We start from the raw sequence: 22,239 nt of genomic DNA, 5'->3' as shown, positions 1-22,239 counted from the left end.
TATGGGCTCTGGGCTGATAGGACACTAACAGGGTCAGCAGTATGGGCTCTGGGCTGATAGGACACTAACAGGGTCTGCAGTATGGGCTCTGGGCTGATAGGACACTAACAGGGTCTGCAGCATGGGCTCTGGGCTGATAGGACACTAACAGGGTCAGCAGTATGGGCTCTGGGCTGATAGGACACTAACAGGGTCTGCAGTATGGGCTCTGGGCTGATAGGACACTAACAGGGTCTGCAGTATGGGCTCTGGGCTGATAGGACACTAACAGGGTCAGCAGTATGGGCTCTGGGCTGATAGGACACTAACAGGGTCTGCAGTATGGGCTCTGGGCTGATAGGACACTAACAGGGTCTGCAGCATGGGCTCTGGGCTGATAGGACCTATAGCCATCTCATATCTAACTATAACCATCTCATATCTAACCATCTCATATCTAACCATCTCATATCTAACCATCTCATATCTAACCATCTCATATCTAACCATCTCATATCTAACCATCTCATATCTAACCATCTCATATCTAACCCTGTAACCATCTCATATCTAACTATAACCATCTCATATCTAACCATCTCATATCTAACCATCTCATATCTAACCCTGTAACCATCTCATATCTAACCCTGTAACCATCTCATATCTAACCATCTCATATCTAACCCTGTAACCATCTCATATCTAACCCTGTAACCATCTCATATCTAACCATCTCATATCTAACCCTGTAACCATCTCATATCTAACCCTGTAACCATCTCATATCTAACCCTATAACCATCTCATATCTAACTATAACCATCTCATATCTAACCCTGTAACCATCTCATATCTAACCCTGTAACCATCTCATATCTAACCATCTCATATCTAACCCTGTAACCATCTCATATCTAACCCTGTAACCATCTCATATCTAACCCTATAACCATCTCATATCTAACTATAACCATCTCATATCTAACCCTGTAACCATCTCATATCTAACCCTGTAACCATCTCATATCTAACCCTGTAACCATCTCATATCTAACCCTATAACCATCTCATATCTAATATAACCATCTCATATCTAACTATAACCATCTCATATCTAGCCCTGTAACCATCTCATATCTAACCCTGTAACCATCTCATATCTAACTATAACCATCTCATATCTAACTATAACCATCTCATATCTAACCCTGTAACCATCTCATATCTAACCCTCTAACCATCTCATATCTAACTATAACCATCTCATATCTAACCCTGTAACCATCTCATATCTAACCCTGTAACCATCTCATATCTAACCCTGTAACCATCTCATATCTAACCATCTCATATCTAACCATCTCATATCTAACCCTGTAACCATCTCATACCTAACCCTATAACCATCTCATATCTAACCCTGTAACCATCTCATATCTAACCATCTCATATCTAACCCTATAACCATATCATATCTAACCCTGTAACCATCTCATATCTAACCATCTCATATCTAACCCTATAACCATCTCATATCTAACCCTGTAACCATCTCATATCTAACCCTATAACCATCTCATATCTAACCCTATAACCATCTCATATCTAACCATCTCAAATCTAACCCGGTAACCATCTCATATCTAACCCTGTAACCATCTCATATCTAACTATAACCATCTCATATCTAACTATAACCATCTCATATCTAACCCTGTAACCATCTCATATCTAACCATCTCATATCTAACTATAACCATCTCATATCTAACTATAACCATCTCATATCTAACCCTATAACCATCTCATATCTAACCATCTCATATCTAACTATAACCATCTCATATCTAACCCTATAACCATCTCATATCTAACCCTGTAACCATCTTATATCTAACCCTATAACCATCTCATATCTAACCATCTCATATCTAACCCTGTAACCATCTCATATCTAACCATCTCATATCTAACCATCTCATATCTAACCATCTCATATCTAACCATCTCATATCTAACTATAACCATCTCATATCTAACTATAACCATCTCATATCTAACCATCTCATATCTAACCCTGTAACCATCTCATATCTAACCCTGTAACCATCTCATATCTAACCCTGTAACCATCTCATATCTAACCCTGTAACCATCTCATATCTAACCCTATAACCATCTCATATCTAAAGCCCTATAACCATCTCATATCTAACCATCTCATATCTAACCCTATAACCATCTTATATCTAACCCTGTAACCATCTCATATCTAACCCTGTAACCATCTCATATCTAACCATCTCATATCTAACCCTATAACCATCTCATATCTAAGCCCTATAACCATCTCATATCTAAGCCCTATAACCATCTCATATCTAAGCCCTATAACCATCTCATATCTAACCCTGTAACCATCTCATATCTAACCCTATAACCATCTCATATCTAACCCTATAACCATCTCATATCTAACCCTGTAACCATCTCATATCTAACCCTATAACCATCTCATATCTAACCCTGTAACCATCTTATATCTAACCCTGTAACCATCTCATATCTAACCATCTCATATCTAACCCTATAACTATCTTATATCTAACCCTATAACCATCTCATATCTAACCCTATAACCATCTCATATCTAACCCTATAACCATCTCATATCTAACCCTATAACCATCTCATATCTAACCCTATAACCATCTCATATCTAACCCTATAACCATCTCATATCTAACCATCTCATATCTAACCCTATAACCATCTTATATCTAACCCTGTAACCATCTCATATCTAACCCTGTAACCATCTCATATCTAACCCTGTAACCATCTCATATCTAACCCTGTAACCATCTCATATCTAACCCTATAACCATCTTATATCTAACCCTGTAACCATCTCATATCTAACCCTATAACCATCTCATATCTAACCCTATAACCATCTCATATCTAACCCTGTAACCATCTCATATCTAACCCTATAACCATCTCATATCTAACCCTGTAACCATCTTATATCTAACCCTGTAACCATCTCATATCTAACCATCTCATATCTAACCCTATAACCATCTTATATCTAACCCTATAACCATCTCATATCTAACCCTATAACCATCTCATATCTAACCCTATAACCATCTCATATCTAACCCTATAACCATCTCATATCTAACCCTATAACCATCTCATATCTAACCCTATAACCATCTCATATCTAACCATCTCATATCTAACCCTATAACCATCTTATATCTAACCCTGTAACCATCTCATATCTAACCCTGTAACCATCTCATATCTAACCCTGTAACCATCTCATATCTAACCCTGTAACCATCTCATATCTAACCCTATAACCATCTTATATCTAACCCTGTAACCATCTCATATCTAACCCTGTAACCATCTCATATCTAACCCTGTAACCATCTTATATCTAACCCTGTAACCATCTTATATCTAACCCTGTAACCATCTCATATCTAACCCTATAACCATCTCATATCTAACTATAACCATCTCATATCTAACCCTGTAACCATCTCATATCTAACCCTGTAACCATCTCATATCTAACCCTATAACCATCTCATATCTAACCCTGTAACCATCTCATATCTAACCCTGTAACCATCTCATATCTAACCCTGTAACCATCTCATATCTAACCATCTCATATCTAACCCTATAACCATCTCATATCTAACCCTATAACCATCTCATATCTAACCATCTCATATCTAACCCTGTAACCATCTCATATCTAACCCTGTAACCATCTCATATCTAACCCTGTAACCATCTCATATCTAACCCTGTAACCATCTCATATCTAACCCTGTAACCATCTCATATCTAATATAACCATCTCATATCTAACCCTGTAACCATCTCATATCTAACCATCTCATATCTAACCCTATAACCATCTCATATCTAACCCTATAACCATCTCATATCTAATATAACCATCTCATATCTAACCATCTCATATCTAACCATCTCATATCTAACCATCTCATATCTAACCATCTCATATCTAACCATCTCATATCTAACCCTATAACCATCTCATATCTAACCATCTCATATCTAACACTGTAACCATCTCATATCTAACCCTGTAACCATCTCATATCTAACCCTATAACCATCTCATATCTAACCCTGTAACCATCTCATATCTAACCCTGTAACCATCTCATATCTAACCCTATAACCATCTCATATCTAACCCTGTAACCATCTCATATCTAAATAACCATCTCATATCTAACCATCTCATATCTAACCCTGTAACCATCTCATATCTAACCATCTCATATCTAACCCTATAACCATCTCATATCTAACCATCTCATATCTAAAGCCCTGTAACCATCTCATATCTAACCCTGTAACCATCTCATATCTAACCATCTCATATCTAACCCTGTAACCATCTCATATCTAACCCTGTAACCATCTCATATCTAACCATCTCATATCTAACCATCTCATATCTAACCATCTCATATCTAACCATCTCATATCTAACCCTGTAACCATCTCATATCTAACCCTATAACCATCTCATATCTAACCCTGTAACCATCTCATATCTAACCATCTCATATCTAACTATAACCATCTCATATCTAACCATCTCATATCTAACCATCTCATATCTAACTATAACCATCTCATATCTAACCATCTCATATCTAACCATCTCATATCTAACCATCTCATATCTAACCATCTCATATCTAACCCTGTAACCATCTCATATCTAACCCTGTAACCATCTCATATCTAACCCTATAACCATCTCATATCTAACCCTGTAACCATCTCATATCTAACCCTATAACCATCTCATATCTAACCATCTCATATCTAACCATCTCATATCTAACCCTGTAACCATCTCATATCTAACCATCTCATATCTAACCATCTCATATCTAACCATCTCATATCTAACCATCTCATATCTAACCCTATAACCATCTCATATCTAACCCTGTAACCATCTCATATCTAACCCTGTAACCATCTCATATCTAACCCTGTAACCATCTCATATCTAACCCTATAACCATCTCATATCTAACTATAACCATCTCATATCTAACTATAACCATCTCATATCTAACCCTGTAACCATCTCATATCTAACCCTATAACCATCTCATATCTAACCCTGTAACCATCTCATATCTAACCCTCTCATATCTAACCCTATAACCATCTCATATCTAACCCTATAACCATCTCATATCTAACCCTATTACCATCTCATATCTAACCATCTCATATCTAACCATCTCATATCTAACCCTATTACCATCTCATATCTAACCATCTCATATCTAACCATCTCATATCTAACCATCTCATATCTAACCATCTCATATCTAACCCTATAACTAACTCATATCTAACCATCTCATATCTCTTTCCAGTTCACTCTGTAGCCATCTTGAAATCTATCTCTAAATAAGGAAATGTGATAATGTTGCATTTAGGAGGTAGGTGAAGGAGTCAGGCGCAGGAGAGCAGAGATGTCTGAGAAGCGTACTTTAATTGGCCCGTCCACCAACACAGGTATGGCACCTTAAAGAAAGTACAACGCCCTCGACAACAGAGAACCCGTACAAACGCACGGAGTTCCGACAATAACACTCTTATGAATCCGTGAAAACAAAGAATGGCATAACCTCACCGAGCACATCACAATGAAAGAACAATCCCTCACAAACCTAGGCAGGCAACAGGGTAAATATATACAGAAATGAAGGCAAATGAAACCAGGTGTGAAAAAGAACCAAAGACAAAACAAACAGAAAAGGGATCGGTGATGGCTAGTAGACCGGCGACGCCGACCGCCGAGCGCCGCCCGAACAGGGAGAGGAGCTACCTTCGGTAGAAGTCGTGACAGGAAAATATTGACCAACTCATGGAGGACAGTGGAAGTGGACTAAGTATTTGGGGGCTCTGATTATATACCTTTGGGCCTTTGGAAGGTGTTTATTGTGAATATCTGTGTGTGTTTTTTGGAGCAGTTGGAAAAAAGACACGTTTCAAGTGAACATACATTGAACAAAAAAGTCTCGCAGTCTTCCTCTTCATTAAATATTTTCTCAAACCCCTTTTTGTACATTTAATTCCAGAAAATCGAATTAATAGATTAAAAGGTCAATTAAAGTAGCAATCAATCAATCAATCAAATGTATTTATAAAGCCTTTTTACATCAGCCGATGTCACAAAGTGCTATACAGAAACCCACTCATTATTGCGAGTTTAATGATGTGTAAATATATTTATGACTGTCGTATTCATGTGATCTGTGTTCTCTGGGGAGACAGTGTGTTGGCGCAAACACTTCTGGACAAAATGTCCTGAATCGTGAGAATATTTTGAAACATTTTCCTCATTAATACATCGTCCGATCTGTTTTAATTTTGACTCTATTCATACACATACAGCATGTTATACAGCTGTAAGAAACAGACGGGTCCGATTTGTTTCAGTTATACACCACAGCGGCAGGGAATCAGTTGATCCTCAAATTAAGTGAATACATCTCCTGGTCAGTAATTTGTTGTCTACAAATTATCCTTGACATTGTGGTCTCAGCTGCAATTACACGATAGATAAGAAATACATTATTTCAAACATCCACAATATACTATTTCTAAAAGGACCGTTACTTGTGTAGCTCAGACGTTAGATAGACCTACGGATATATGTCTGCTCTTATTCGTCCCTAATAATTTCTAAATTCGATGATAAGCTATTTGATTATAATGTGTGTCTGGAGGCAACGTGGTCTTACATCTTATTTAAGTTTTAAACCTCTAATAGGTAACGTTTAAGTGTCGTTTAACTGAGGCTGCTCTTCTCCTCCGTCTTATTTCCCAGTTAATGTGTTGTGTCAAAGTCTATTACCTCTGCTGGACGGCGACGTCCCTTAAGTTGAAAAAGCCCTCTCGGAACCATCAGCAGAGGGCTGCAGGTCGATAAAGCTTTTAGATTTGGAGATGTTTTCTGGGAGCCCGTTTCCTGCGGCTAAGAGTTGTTAATGGAGCTGAAGGAATTATCTTATGACTCTGAGTCTGACAGTAGTTTATTTCCTGGGTCCTGCTCCCCTGTCGAAGCGGAATATGCTCCTGTCAAACCCGCTTAATGAAAAGCAACGCGTCGCTGATTACACTTTTATTTGGTCTCTATGTAGAAAGCAGCGCTGCTAATTTACCCTCCGCTCCTCTGTGTGTTTGAATTCGCTACGGATGAATGATTTGGTCTGCCTGTTAAAAAACACTTCTCGCTCTCTCGCTCTCTCTTTCTGCTGAAATAGAAAAGGGAAATAGCCCCGTTGGTGAAAAAGTTCAGTAGAATTGTCCTCAATATTATTCTCTTACAAATATAAATTGATCTTTCAGTTTATCGGTGACCAATGGTAAAATCTGTAGCCTATTTTTGTATGTTTATATTTGACACAAATCTCGACAGCATCTTGTTTCCCATGTGCTCATTGAAATGAAGACGTCACACCTGTTTTAGGCCCTACAATAAAAGGAATAACTGTTGCCACCAAGTCATATGACCGTCTCTTGTATTTCAGTTGCTATTGAATTGTAAATGTCTGTTGTGTTTCGGTATAACGTCAACTTCTCTATCCTGCTACAATATCAATATGGCGCTGAAGGTGAAACTGGTCTGGCAGAACAAATAAAAACATCTAGACAGGATAAATACTTTGTCCAGCCGGCAGCTCTGTTCTACTTGTTCCAGGGAAGATCTCAATCGTTTGGCTTCACATTAAAACGCCTCATCTCTCTCAGAGCAGCTTTCTCTCTGAGGAGCTCTCTTTCCCTCTCAGGCCCGCTGTCCCCCAGGAGCTCACACAGGCCATTACTGTCAAGTACCCTCCACTCTTTATTTTTGCCCTTTTATCTAGAACAACTAATTCAGGTTCCGTTGCCCTTTTCACTCCAAGACGTGTGTTGTGGTGAAGCCCTTCAGCAGGCGGCTGGAGAGCACTGAGGGGTTCGTGTCTGGAGGAAAACTTGACTCCAGATGATCTCGGCTGTTGCCAATATTAGCGGCCACGTGGAATAAGTGAGCCCTCTTCCAGCTGGATCAGAGATCAAAGATCAGGTTTAGATGTCTCCATCATATTATCAGGAGGAGTGGAGATCGATAGTCTGACCGAGCTATGAAGGAATATATCCCAATTATAGGCTATTTATGGCGGAGTAATAAGCAATATCTCCCGCCAGCTGGTATTAATGTTGAAGTCTCTCTCTCTCTCTCTCTCTCACCCCCCTGTCACTGTGAGAGATGAGACGTTGACTGACTCAAAAACTATATTTATGATTATAGATTTAACAGCTTTAAAAAACATAACGTTTTATGTACTGTCAGTCATTATTGGCTTGAATTCTGTGTGTTTGAAGAAATAGGTCCTTGTGAATAGGCCTATAAAGCAACACTTGCCAGAAAGATATGGTAAACATTGTATTTCTCTACTTCGGACGATCTCTTAACGGCGACAAAAGCAAATAAAAAGATAGGATAAGCTAAAGACAAGGCAATGAAGACGGAAAGATCATTTTGTTATCGCAAATTCTAAAACGTTATAGGCTATAATTTCAGCTCATTGGACAGCGACCAGCATTGACGCAATCTGAACACAATCTCATCAGAAACCGACGTTTTATTTGTGAACAAACTTGAAACACACTCCTTCAATTTTAGGAGAACTGGTGATTTGTGACTTTTTTCCTTTCATCAGTGATACTGACAAACCATCGATTAATGACGGCTGCTTTTTAAAGAATGTTTAATAGAAATGATTAACATCTGCATGCTATAAGAAAAAGAATAATGTAAAAAAAAAAAATATTTCTAATGTTAACTGTCAGTTATACATTTAGATACATTAGATTGGAGGCAGGCCTACGTGCTTTTTAACGAAATAGCAATACGCTCAAACGAATCCCGTTGGGAAGTTTCACCAGTGAAATGCCAATATGATTAGATAAATATATCCTTGCAACCCAAAAAAAGTCGCCCCCACAGAAGAATAAACTAAAGCAGGTTTGGTGTGTTAAGAGCAGAAGTGTTTGTTCACAGTTTTAGGGAAATTCATATTGTCCTTCGTGGAGTCTTGGTGCTGTAGAGACGGAAGTCCTTTGACGCTCCCAACGGAACGTTCCAGAGCGCCGGTCTCTAGTATCGAACCCTTGGTGGTCGTGGTCCACGAGACCGTGGTGTTGGTCAGGGCCTGGTTCAAAGTACTGTGCCTGAACAACGGGTCGTGGAAAACCCCATCCACCCAGTTTCTGAGAGTTGTAACGGGAGAGTCCTGCCGTCTGTCTAGAACCGTGATAGGGGAGGGGGCGGCCGGAGAGGCGGGCAGGCCCGGCTGAGGCTGACACCTCAACATACAGGACGGGTACTCCGCCTGGTTCAGAGACGTGGCCGTCTGAGCCAACGACCAAATCCGTGGTTTGCCGTCCAGTATCTGTTGTTGGTAGCAAGCTTTCCCCTGCCGGCTGTCGCAGCCCTCTGGTGAGGTTTTACTGAGCTGCTGCTCCCCGCCCAGGGACACGGGTATGCTGATCTTTAAAGATGTGTCCTTCAGATGGTCGTTCGGACAGTCAGTGGTCGTCATGTGAGTGTTCATGAGGTACCGGTGTTTGAGCTCGCACTCCGAGCTCTCTGATTCTATCATGTCGAAGTCGTCCAGGTCACTCAGCGCGAGATCCTTATCTTTCTCTGGAAATGAAGAGACACGAGACATCAGCGATAAGACGGGAATACAAACTGTAATGAAAGTATCACTGTCAAATATCATTGAAGCATTTAGCATCACATTATTGCAACGAGCTTAGGCCTATCAGATGTGCCTATTCAAAGACGTTGAGGTAGATGTCCATGGACTTTCATAGCACTTTACATCCATTAGGCCATTAGGCCATTTCCATGATGCATTTAGGTTCATACTTCCTCTGGTAAAGGACTATTCCACTGGTAATGTGTTGCATAAACTGCAGCAGGTAGCCTAGTGGTTAGAGCATTGGGCCAGTAACCGAAAGGTTGCTAGATTGAATCCCCGAGCTGACAAGGTAAACATCTGTCGTTCCGCCCCTGAACAAGGCAGTTAACTCACTGTTCCTAGGCCGTCATTGTAAATAAGAATTTGTTCTTCACTGACTTGCCTAGTTAAAAATAAAATTAAAGAACCAGAACTGTTCACCTGTTAGTGTGTTATATAAAGAACCAGGACTATTCACCTGTTAGTGTGTTATATAAAGAACCAGGACTATTCACCTGTTAGTGTGTTATATAAAGAACCAGGACTATTCACCTGTTAGTGTGTTATATAAAGAACCAGGACTATTCACCTGTTAGTGTGTTATATAAAGAACCAGGACTATTCACCTGTTAGTGTGTTATATAAAGAACCAGGACTATTCACCTGTTAGTGTGTTATATAAAGAACCAGGACTATTCACCTGTTAGTGTGTTATATAAAGAACCAGGACTATTCACCTGTTAGTGTGTTATATAAAGAACCAGGACTATTCACCTGTTAGTGTGTTATATAAAGAACCAGGACTATTCACCTGTTAGTGTGTTATATAAAGAACCAGGACTATTCACCTGTTAGTGTGTTATATAAAGAACCAGGACTATTCACCTGTTAGTGTGTTATATAAAGAACCAGGACTATTCACCTGTTAGTGTGTTATATAAAGAACCAGGACTATTCACCTGTTAGTGTGTTATATAAAGAACCAGGACTATTCACCTGTTAGTGTGTTATATAAAGAACCAGGACTATTCACCTGTTAGTGTGTTATATAAAGAACCAGGACTATTCACCTGTTAGTGTGTTATATAAAGAACCAGGACTATTCACCTGTTAGTGTGTTATATAAAGAACCAGGACTATTCACCTGTTAGTGTGTTATATAAAGAACCAGGACTATTCACCTGTTAGTGTGTTATATAAAGAACCAGGACTATTCACCTGTTAGTGTGTTATATAAAGAACCAGGACTATTCACCTGTTAGTGTGTTATATAAAGAACCAGGACTATTCACCTGTTAGTGTGTTATATAAAGAACCAGGACTATTCACCTGTTAGTGTGTTATATAAAGAACCAGGACTATTCACCTGTTAGTGTGTTATATAAAGAACCAGGACTATTCACCTGTTAGTGTGTTATATAAAGAACCAGGACTAGAACACTGTTAATTTGTTACATAAAGAACCAGGACTATTCACCTGTTAGTGTGTTATATAAAGAACCAGGACTATTCACCTGTTAGTGTGTTATATAAAGAACCAGGACTATTCACCTGTTAGTGTGTTATATAAAGAACCAGGACTATTCACCTGTTAGTGTGTTATATAAAGAACCAGGACTATTCACCTGTTAATGTGTTATATAAAGAACCAGGACTATTCACCTGTTAGTGTGTTATATAAAGAACCAGGACTATTCACCTGTTAGTGTGTTATATAAAGAACCAGGACTATTCACCTGTTAGTGTGTTATATAAAGAACCAGGACTATTCACCTGTTAATTTGTTATATAAAGAACCAGGACTATTCACCTGTTAGTGTGTTACATAAAGAACCAGGACTATTCACCTGTTAGTGTGTTATATAAAGAACCAGGACTATTCACCTGTTAGTGTGTTATATAAAGAACCAGGACTATTCACCTGTTAGTGTGTTATATAAAGAACCAGGACTATTCACCTGTTAGTGTGTTATATAAAGAACCAGGACTATTCACCTGTTAGTGTGTTATATAAAGAACCAGGACTATTCACCTGTTAGTGTGTTATATAAAGAACCAGGACTAGAACACTGTTAGTGTGTTACATAAAGAACCAGGACTAGAACACTGTTAATTTGTTACATAAAGATTCAGGACTATTCACCTGTTAGTGTGTTACATAAAGAACCAGGACTATTCACCTGTTAGTGTGTTATATAAAGAACCAGGACTAGAACACTGTTAATTTGTTACATAAAGAACCAGGACTAGAACACTGTTCATTTGTTACATAAAGAACCTGGACTAGAACACTGTTAATTTGTTATATAAAGAACCAGGACTAGAACACTGTTCATTTGTTATATAAAGAACCAGGACTAGAACACTGTTAATTTGTTATATAAAGAACCAGGACTAGAACACTGTTAATTTGTTACATAAAGAACCTGGACTAGAACACTGTTAATTTGTTACATAAAGAACCTGGACTGACCATCATCGTTGTTCTCACTGTTGACGTTCTCCTCCTGAGACGCCTCATCATCCTCATCATATCTCTTCTCATCAGAACACTTGTTCCTCGGAGGCCACGTCATCTTGTTCTCCTTCTTCAGCCTCCTCCTGGCGTTGGCAAACCAGGTGGACACCTGCGTCAGGGTCATCTTAGTAATGATGGCCAACATGATCTTCTCTCCCTTGGTGGGGTAGGGGTTCTTCCTGTGCTCCTGTAGCCAGGCCTTCAGCGTGCTGGTCGTCTCCCGGGTGGCGTTCTTCCTCCTGGTCCCTCCGTCCATACAGCCATATCTAGTAGTGAAGATGTAGAGTTACAACAGTGTCTCTTTGTAACAGTAGGCCTATATATCTATATACAGGGTCCTGTACATTTACATTTAAGTCATTTAGCAGACGCTCTTATCCAGAGCGACTTACATTTAACCTTTATTTAACGAGGCAAGTCAGTTAAGAACAAACTCTTATTTTCAATGACGGCCTAGGAACTGTGGGTTAACTGCCTTGTTCAGGGGCAGAACGACAGATTTGTACCTTGTCAGCTCGGGGGTTTGAACTTGCAACCTTTCGGTTACTAGCCCAACGCTCTAACCACTAGGCTACCCTGCCGCCCCCTGTAGCAGAAGAGAGGTAAGATAACAACTCCTTGTGTCCCGTCCATTAGAAATGCATAGTGTTGATTCATCCAGCAGTACACTGCAGCCCAACACACCTAAGGGGAGCTTTTACAAATGAATAATGCCCCTATATGAGTGAGCTCCAGCCCTGCTAGGTGAGTAAACACAGGGCACCGCTAGGCTAGCTGTCTCTCCATCCAGAAGACTGACTGTTAGGTGAGTAAACACAGAGCACCCATAGGCTAGCTGTCTCTCCATCCAGAAGACTGACTGTTAGGTGAGTAAACACAGGGCACCGCTAAGCTAGCTGTCTCTCCGTCCAGAAGACTGACTGTTAGGTGAGTAAACACAGGGCACCGCTAGGCTAGCTATCTCTCCATCCAGAAGACTGACTGTTAGGTGAGTAAACACAGGGCACCCATAGGCTAGCTGTCTCTCCATCCAGAAGACTGACTGTTAGGTGAGTAAACACAGGGCACCGCTAAGCTAGCTGTCTCTCCATCCAGAAGACTGACTGCTAGGTGAGTAAACACAGGGCACCGCTAAGCTAGCTGTCTCTCCATCCAGAAGACTGACTGTTAGGTGAATAATCACAGAGCACCGCTAAGCTAGATGTCTCTCCATCCAGAAGACTGACTGCTAGGTGAATAAACACAGAGCACCGCTAAGCTAGCTGTCTCTCCATCCAGAAGACTGACTGCTAGGTGAGTAAACACAGAGCACCGCTAAGCTAGCTGTCTCTCCGTCCAGAGACTGACTGTTAGGTGAGTAAACACAGGGCACCGCTAGGCTAGCTGTCTCTCCATCCAGAAGACTGACTGCTAGGTGAGTAAACACAGGGCACCGCTAAGCTAGCTGTCTCTCCATCCAGAAGACTGACTGCTAGGTGAATAAACACAGAGCACTGCTAAGCTAGCTGTCTCTCCATCCAGAAGACTGACTGCTAGGTGAATAAACACAGAGCACTGCTAAGCTAGCTGTCTCTCCATCCAGAAGACTGACTGCTAGGTGAGTCAACACAGAGCACCGCTAAGCTAGCTGTCTCTCCATCCAGAAGACTGACTGCTAGGTGAATAAACACAGAGCACCGCTAAGCTAGCTGTCTCTCCATCCAGAAGACTGACTGCTAGGTGAGTCAACACAGAGCACCGCTAAGCTAGCTGTCTCTCCATCCAGAAGACTGACTGCTAGGTGAATAAACACAGAGCACCGCTAAGCTAGCTGTCTCTCCATCCAGAAGACTGACTGCTAGGTGAATAAACACAGAGCACCGCTAAGCTAGCTGTCTCTCCATCCAGAAGACTGACTGCTAGGTGAATAAACACAGAGCACCGCTAAGCTAGCTGTCTCTCCATCCAGAAGACTGACTGCTAGGTGAGTCAACACAGAGCACCGCTAAGCTAGCTGTCTCTCCATCCAGAAGGCTGACTGCTAGGTGAATAAACACAGAGCACTGCTAAGCTAGCTGTCTCTCCATCCAGAAGACTGACTGCTAGGTGAGTAAACACAGAGCACCGCTAAGCTAGCTGTCTCTCCATCCAGAAGACTGACTGCTAGGTGAGTCAACACAGAGCACCGCTAAGCTAGCTGTCTCTCCATCCAGAAGACTGACTGCTAGGTGAATAAACACAGAGCACCGCTAAGCTAGCTGTCTCTCCATCCAGAAGACTGACTGCTAGGTGAATAAACACAGAGCACCGCTAAGCTAGCTGTCTCTCCATCCAGAAGACTGACTGCTAGGTGAGTAAACACAGGGCACCGCTAAGCTAGCTGTCTCTCCATCCAGAAGACTGACTGCTAGGTGAGGAAACACAGGGCACCGCTAAGCTAGCTGTCTCTCCATCCAGAAGACTGACTGCTAGGTGAATAAACAAAGAGTGCTGCTAAGCTAGCTGTCTCTCCATCCAGAAGACTGGGGCAAGCAGACTGGAGAATTGTCTGATTGAGTGTAATGATGCAGCCCCAGGTGAAAGGGCCTTAAGCATTAGTGTAATATTCAGCACTCTGTGTCCTCCTGGAGGCTAAGCCCAGGGATATAACTATGTCCGACTCCTCTAGTGGAGTTCATGTAAGCCTATTATACACTTCAATAAGAACAGTTTCAAGTTTGGCAACTCATCAACTAATCCTATGAATTTGATCAGGCATGATATTCCCAGACCATTTGGAAGCCAGTACTGTAACAGACAGAGCGTTTTCTAATAGTTGTTAACTTAGAGGTAAGGTGACTTATGTCAGTGAACACACATATTATGAAGGATTGGGAAATGGGCTACCATTTGACAGAACATAATTATGTGTGTATTGTTGCTAATTCATATTGGTACTGTGCAGAGTAGGATCACACAGATAGTACAACATATTACATTACCCCTATATTATTACTATGAATGTTATTACTATCATCATTATTATTTGTATTATTATTATTATGAATGTTATTATTATGAATGTTATTACTATCAACATTATTATTTGTATTATTATTAATAATAATAATTTGATTATTATTATTATTATCATTATTGTTATTATTATGATTTTGACTATTATGGTGAATCTTATGATTATTAATATTAATATTATTATGTTAACCATACCTGTCATATTAGTACTGTGCAGAGGAAGGTCATAGGTACACTATTATTATTATGATAGTAACCATACCTGTCGTATTAGTACTGTGCAGAGGAAGGTCAATGGGGTAGTACACTATTATTATTATCATAGTAACCATACCTGTCGTATTAGTACTGTGCAGAGGAAGGTCATAGGTACACTATTATTATTATGATAGTAACCATACCTGTCGTATTAGTACTGTGCAGAGGAAGGTCAATGGGGTAGTACACTATTATTATTATCATAGTAACCATACCTGTCATATTAGTACTGTGCAGAGGAAGGTCATAGGTACACTATTATTATTATGATAGTAACCATACCTGTCATATTAGTACTGTGCAGAGGAAGGTCAATGGGGTAGTACACTATTATTATTATCATAGTAACCATACCTGTCATATTAGTACTGTGCAGAGGAAGGTCATAGGGGTAGTACACTATTATTATTATGATAGTAACCATACCTGTCGTATTAGTACTGTGCAGAGGAAGGTCATAGGTACACTATTATTATTATGATAGTAACCATACCTGTCGTATTGATAATGTCCCAGAGTGGGGTCAATGGGGTAGTACACTATTATTATTATCATAGTAACCATACCTGTCGTATTGATAATGTCCCAGAGTGGGGTCAATGGGGTAGTACACTATTATTATTATGATAGTAACCATACCTGTCGTATTGATAATGTCCCAGAGTGGGGTCAATGGGGTAGTACACTATTATTATTATCATAGTAACCATACCTGTCGTATTGATAATGTCCCAGAGTGGGGTCAATGGGGTAGTACACTATTATTATTATGATAGTAACCATACCTGTCGTATTGATAATGTCCCAGAGTGGGGTCAATGGGGTAGTACACTATTATTATTATGATAGTAACCATACCTGTCGTATTGATAATGTCCCAGAGTGGGGTCAATGGGGTAGTACACTATTATTATTATCATAGTAACCATACCTGTCGTATTGATAATGTCCCAGAGTGGGGTCAATGGGGTAGTACACTATTATTATTATCATAGTAACCATACCTGTCGTATTGATAATGTCCCAGAGTGGGGTCAATGGGGTAGTACACTATTATTATTATCATAGTAACCATACCTGTCGTATTGATAATGTCCCAGAGTGGGGTCAATGGGGTAGTACACTATTATTATTATGATAGTAACCATACCTGTCGTATTGATAATGTCCCAGAGTGGGGTCAATGGGGTAGTACACTATTATTATTATGATAGTAACCATACCTGTCGTATTGATAATGTCCCAGAGTGGGGTCAATGGGGTAGTACACTATTATTATTATCATAGTAACCATACCTGTCGTATTGATAATGTCCCAGAGTGGGGTCAATGGGGTAGTACACTATTATTATTATGATAGTAACCATACCTGTCGTATTGATAATGTCCCAGAGTGGGGTCAATGGGGTAGTACACTATTATTATTATGATAGTAACCATACCTGTCGTATTGATAATGTCCCAGAGTGGGGTCAATGGGGTAGTAAGCTGCAGCCTGGGTAATCCCTGCATGCGCGGGCGCTGTTGCATCTTTGGTATCGAATGTCCCCTGCAACAAGACAGACTGTCAGTCAGGAAAACGTGACACTATTGACATTAATGGACTGTTATACTTATATATATAACAACATGTATACTGTTTCTTATTAACATGTATACTGTTTCTTAATAACATGTATACTGTTTCTTAATAACATGTATACTGTTTCTTAATAACATGTATACTGTTTCTTAATAACATGTATACTGTTTCTTATTAACATGTATACTGTTTCTTATTAACATGTATACTGTTTCTTAATAACATGTATACTGTTTCTTATTAACATGTATACTGTTTCTTAATAACATGTATACTGTTTCTTAATAACATGTATACTGTTTCTTATTAACATGTATACTGTTTCTTAATAACATGTATACTGTTTCTTATTAACATGTATACTGTTTCTTAATAACATGTATACTGTTTCTTAATAACATGTATACTGTTTCTTAATAACATGTATACTGTTTCTTATTAACATGTATACTGTTTCTTAATAACATGTATACTGTTTCATAATTAAACATGTATACTGTTTCTTATTAACATGTATACTGTTTCTTAATAACATGTATACTGTTTCTTAATAACATGTATACTGTTTCTTATTAACATGTATACTGTTTCTTAATAACATGTATACTGTTTCTTATTAACATGTATACTGTTTCTTAATAACATGTATACTGTTTCTTAATAACATGTATACTGTTTTTTAATAATTTCACTCATAAAGTCTAGTGTTCCCATTTCAATACAAACACAATAACAGTAACTAAACATGTTGTTAAATAGCAAAGTCAAGTTATATCTGTGTTATTGTAGGCATTCTAACTAATGAATACAGGGAAACAATGACAGAGACATAATCGAGCACAAGGCAGTAGAAGTTGTAGTAACATTAAACAAATCCATTCTTAACATAGGTGGCATATTGCAGGTTACAGTGCATATTTTCACCTGACACTATCACTTGCCAAACTCAACTTTGTCATTAAAAGTTGCACTTGGCTATTCAGTCATAGCCTGCAGTTGTTTCACCGTAAGGCAGGTTTTGTGCATCAAGAAAAGTCAGACCGTGTGCGTAAAGCGGCGTCCTGTGACTTTAGACTATATGCTATATAGACACAGCTCTGTGACTGTAGGCTAAAGGCTATATAGACACAGCTCTGTGACTGTAGGCTGTAGGCTATATAGATACAGAGCTGTGACTAAAGGCTATATAGATACAGCTCTGTGACTGTAGGCTAAAGGCTATATAGATACAGCTCTGTGACTGTAGGCTATAGGCTATATAGATACAGAGCTGTGACTAAAGGCTATATAGATACAGCTCTGTGACTGTAGGCTAAAGGCTATATAGACACAGCTCTGTGACTGTAGGCTGTAGGCTATATAGATACAGAGCTGTGACTAAAGGCTATATAGATACAGCTCTGTGACTGTAGGCTAAAGGCTATATAGATACAGCTCTGTGACTGTAGGCTATAGGCTATATAGATACAGAGCTGTGACTAAAGGCTATATAGATACAGCTCTGTGACTGTAGGCTAAAGGCTATATAGACACAGCTCTGTGACTGTAGGCTGTAGGCTATATAGATACAGAGCTGTGACTAAAGGCTATATAGATACAGCTCTGTGACTGTAGGCTAAAGGCTATATAGATACAGCTCTGTGACTGTAGGCTATAGGCTATATAGATACAGAGCTGTGACTAAAGGCTATATAGATACAGCTCTGTGACTAAAGGCTATATAGTTACAGCTCTGTGACTGTAGGCTAAAGGCTATATAGATACAGCTCTGTGACTGTAGGCTGTAGGCTATATAGATACAGAGCTGTGACTAAAGGCTATATAGATACAGCTCTGGGACTAAAGGCTATATAGATACAGAGCTGTGACTAAAGGCTATATAGATACAGAGCTGTGACTAAAGGCTATTTAGATACAGCTGTGACTAAAGGCTATATAGATACACCTCTGTGACTAAAGGCTATATAGATACAGCTCTGTGACTAAAGGCTATATAGATACAGCTCTGTGACTGTAGGCTATAGGCTATATAGATACAGAGCTGTGACTAAAGGCTATATAGATACAGCTCTGTGACTGTAGGCTATTTAGATACAGCTCTGTGACTGTAGGCTAAAGGCTATATAGATACAGAGCTGTGACTAAAGGCTATATAGATACAGCTGTGACTAAAGGCTATATAGATACAGCTCTGTGACTAGGCTATAGGCTATATAGATACAGAGCTGTGACTAAAGGCTATATAGATACAGAGCTGTGACTAAAGGCTATATAGATACAGCTCTGTGACTGTAGGCTAAAGGCTATATAGATACAGCTCTGTGACTGTAGGCTGTAGGCTATATAGATACAGAGCTGTGACTAAAGGCTATATAGATACAGCTCTGGGACTAAAGGCTATATAGATACAGAGCTGTGACTAAAGGCTATATAGATACAGAGCTGTGACTAAAGGCTATTTAGATACAGCTGTGACTAAAGGCTATATAGATACACCTCTGTGACTAAAGGCTATATAGATACAGCTCTGTGACTAAAGGCTATATAGATACAGCTCTGTGACTGTAGGCTATAGGCTATATAGATACAGAGCTGTGACTAAAGGCTATATAGATACAGCTCTGTGACTGTAGGCTATTTAGATACAGCTCTGTGACTGTAGGCTAAAGGCTATATAGATACAGAGCTGTGACTAAAGGCTATATAGATACAGCTGTGACTAAAGGCTATATAGATACAGCTCTGTGACTAGGCTATAGGCTATATAGATACAGAGCTGTGACTAAAGGCTATATAGATACAGAGCTGTGACTAAAGGCTATAAAGATACAGCTGTGACTAAAGGCTATATAGATACAGAGCTGTGACTAAAGGCTATATAGATACAGCTCTGTGACTAGGCTATAGGCTATATAGATACAGCTCTGTGACTGTAGGCTATTTAGATACAGCTCTGTGACTGTAGGCTATAGGCTATATAGATACAGAGCTGTGACTAAAGGCTATATAGATACAGCTCTGTGACTAAAGGCTATATAGATACAGCTCTGTGACTAGGCTATAGGCTATATAGATACATCTTGGTGACTGTAGGCTATAGGCTATATACAGTAGATACAGCTCTGTGACTGTAGGCTATATAGATGCAGCTCTGTGACTGTAGGCTATAAGCTATATACTGTAGATACAGCTCTGTGACTGTAGGCTATAGGCTATATAGACACAGCTCTGTGTCTAGGCTACGTGCTATAGATACAGCGTCACTGCCATAGAGAGATGAGTTGTATTATTATGATACTATATTATAGGAACCATACCAGCGAGTAGAAAGCGGACGCGTCGGTTCCATAAGTAACGTAATTTCCATAGCCTTGACTCCCGGGGTACGGGTTCCCATACACCCCCAGAGCAGCTGCGGAGCTCAGCTCGTGCCTGGCGGTGGCCAACAACCGGCTCTCGTACACTGGGCAGTAGACCGGCGTCTGAGCGGAGGCTGTCACCCTGGAGTCAGCGATGCTTCTGCCGCTTGACTCGCAGCAAGTTGTCAAAGAGTTGGATGTCATGAGGAACTGAAATGCAAGAAAATAACAATTTATTTACAACGCACAGTGGGATTTAAAAAAAAAATAGAATACCGTGAATTAGTAGTATTGATGTTTAGGCTAATTGTAAAACAACACTTTATAATTAAAATATGTACAATTTTTTCCAGAATCCCCATTTGCGTTTTCCCAAAAGACGTGTTATGGATGATTGCCAAAAAGACACCAGTTGGGTAATCTATCCAGTCCCGGACACAACAGCACCGCACGTCCACAAAACAGGTCGGCATGTGGGATATCAGATGAAAAACATGGCACACGTTCCGAGGCTATTATCTGGTAGAAATCAGTTCACCATAGGTCGGACTGCGTGTGGTTCGGGTTACCCTCCTTACCTTTACCGTTCAAAGAGCAGGTATCATGAGCCATTAACGGTAACATAATACAATTCCGATACAGTGCATTAAGATACAATGCTGTCTCCTTTCTTGTTGAAAGTGAATCACATGATCAACATTTAATCAAAATAAGAATCAATAGTGATGAAATCTGACCGAATATTCAGTTGATACGCGAGAAGGTAACTTACTTGTGGTGCAGACGAGTAGGGATATCCGAATTGTGGATATGACATTGTAGAGAGGTCCCAATATCCGGAGATAAAGCGAGCCTGCAGGTCTCCTCGCTATAGTAACGTAGCCTTGCACTGTTTCAATGTACCAATTGATTGGTAAGCACAGGCAGGAGGCTTATAGGGCGAGCCACACTACCATGTTTCATTTGTTCAAATGCCCCCAAAACGACTCTCCAAAATGCGCCCTCTCTTTTCCCCTGGTCTTTTTAACTCTTACAATGTGCAAATGAATTAAGACAGTGAAATATATTTGTCCAGACGGATGACTTTGATGTCAGAAATACATATTTTTGCTTTATAAAAAAACAGTAGTATAAAACACCTCAGCCCTGACGCCGGTTGTTTTAAACACCAGTGCCTCTGACGTCAGAAGAAACCCACTCGGTGTCTAGACTGTAACTTCAAGATGCATTTCTGGGGATAAACATCGAACAAGTAATAGGGAGCGGGACAAAGACTTTGAGATTTCATCGGATTGCAATTCAATGAATCAATGAAGCCATGATATTAATATGCCGTTCCTTATCTCGATGTAGATCTAATAGGAGCAATTTAACATGTGAAACAGGAGGAACATGTTAGATTGTAATTATAATTACTCCCGTTAGTACTTATATAGTCCATTAATGAACATATACATATGGAGACTATTTCAATGTGGATAGTTCTTAAAACAAACACGGGAGATTTGTAGTATTTTAACAGCTTTGCCAATAATACACATATGCTGAACTTTAAAGTGTTATTTGATCTCATCATGGCCCCATCTTCACTTGGTTCCCTTGAGATTTGGTCATTATTTGGTTAACACCAATTAACATTGATTTCGATAAATGCCACTGCAATTACGTTCAACTTCATCTTCTTAAAACGATTACATTTCTGAAGATAAAAATGATGTT

General features: G+C 39.6%; 1 protein-coding gene across 1 annotated transcript; it reads right to left on the bottom strand.

The window, feature by feature from the left end:
* Positions 1–9,098: 9,098 nt before the first annotated feature.
* LOC120039578 (iroquois-class homeodomain protein irx-4-like) lies at positions 9,099–21,337 on the bottom strand. The gene is made up of 5 exons (XM_038984997.1): positions 21,293–21,337; positions 20,479–20,730; positions 17,022–17,128; positions 12,283–12,593; positions 9,099–9,769 (listed from the first exon to the last, which is right to left on the bottom strand). Exons 1-5 carry the CDS (start codon positions 21,335–21,337, stop codon positions 9,099–9,101), a joined length of 1,386 nt encoding a protein of 461 aa, XP_038840925.1.
* Between the last annotated feature and the right edge of the window lie 902 nt (positions 21,338–22,239).

The sequence above is a fragment of the Salvelinus namaycush genome, unplaced genomic scaffold, assembly GCF_016432855.1.
Source record: "Salvelinus namaycush isolate Seneca unplaced genomic scaffold, SaNama_1.0 Scaffold2806, whole genome shotgun sequence".
Classification (NCBI taxonomy): Eukaryota; Metazoa; Chordata; class Actinopteri; order Salmoniformes; family Salmonidae; genus Salvelinus; species Salvelinus namaycush.
The sequence above is the reverse complement of the archived record's forward strand: the minus strand, read 5'-3'. Positions and strand labels throughout refer to the sequence as shown.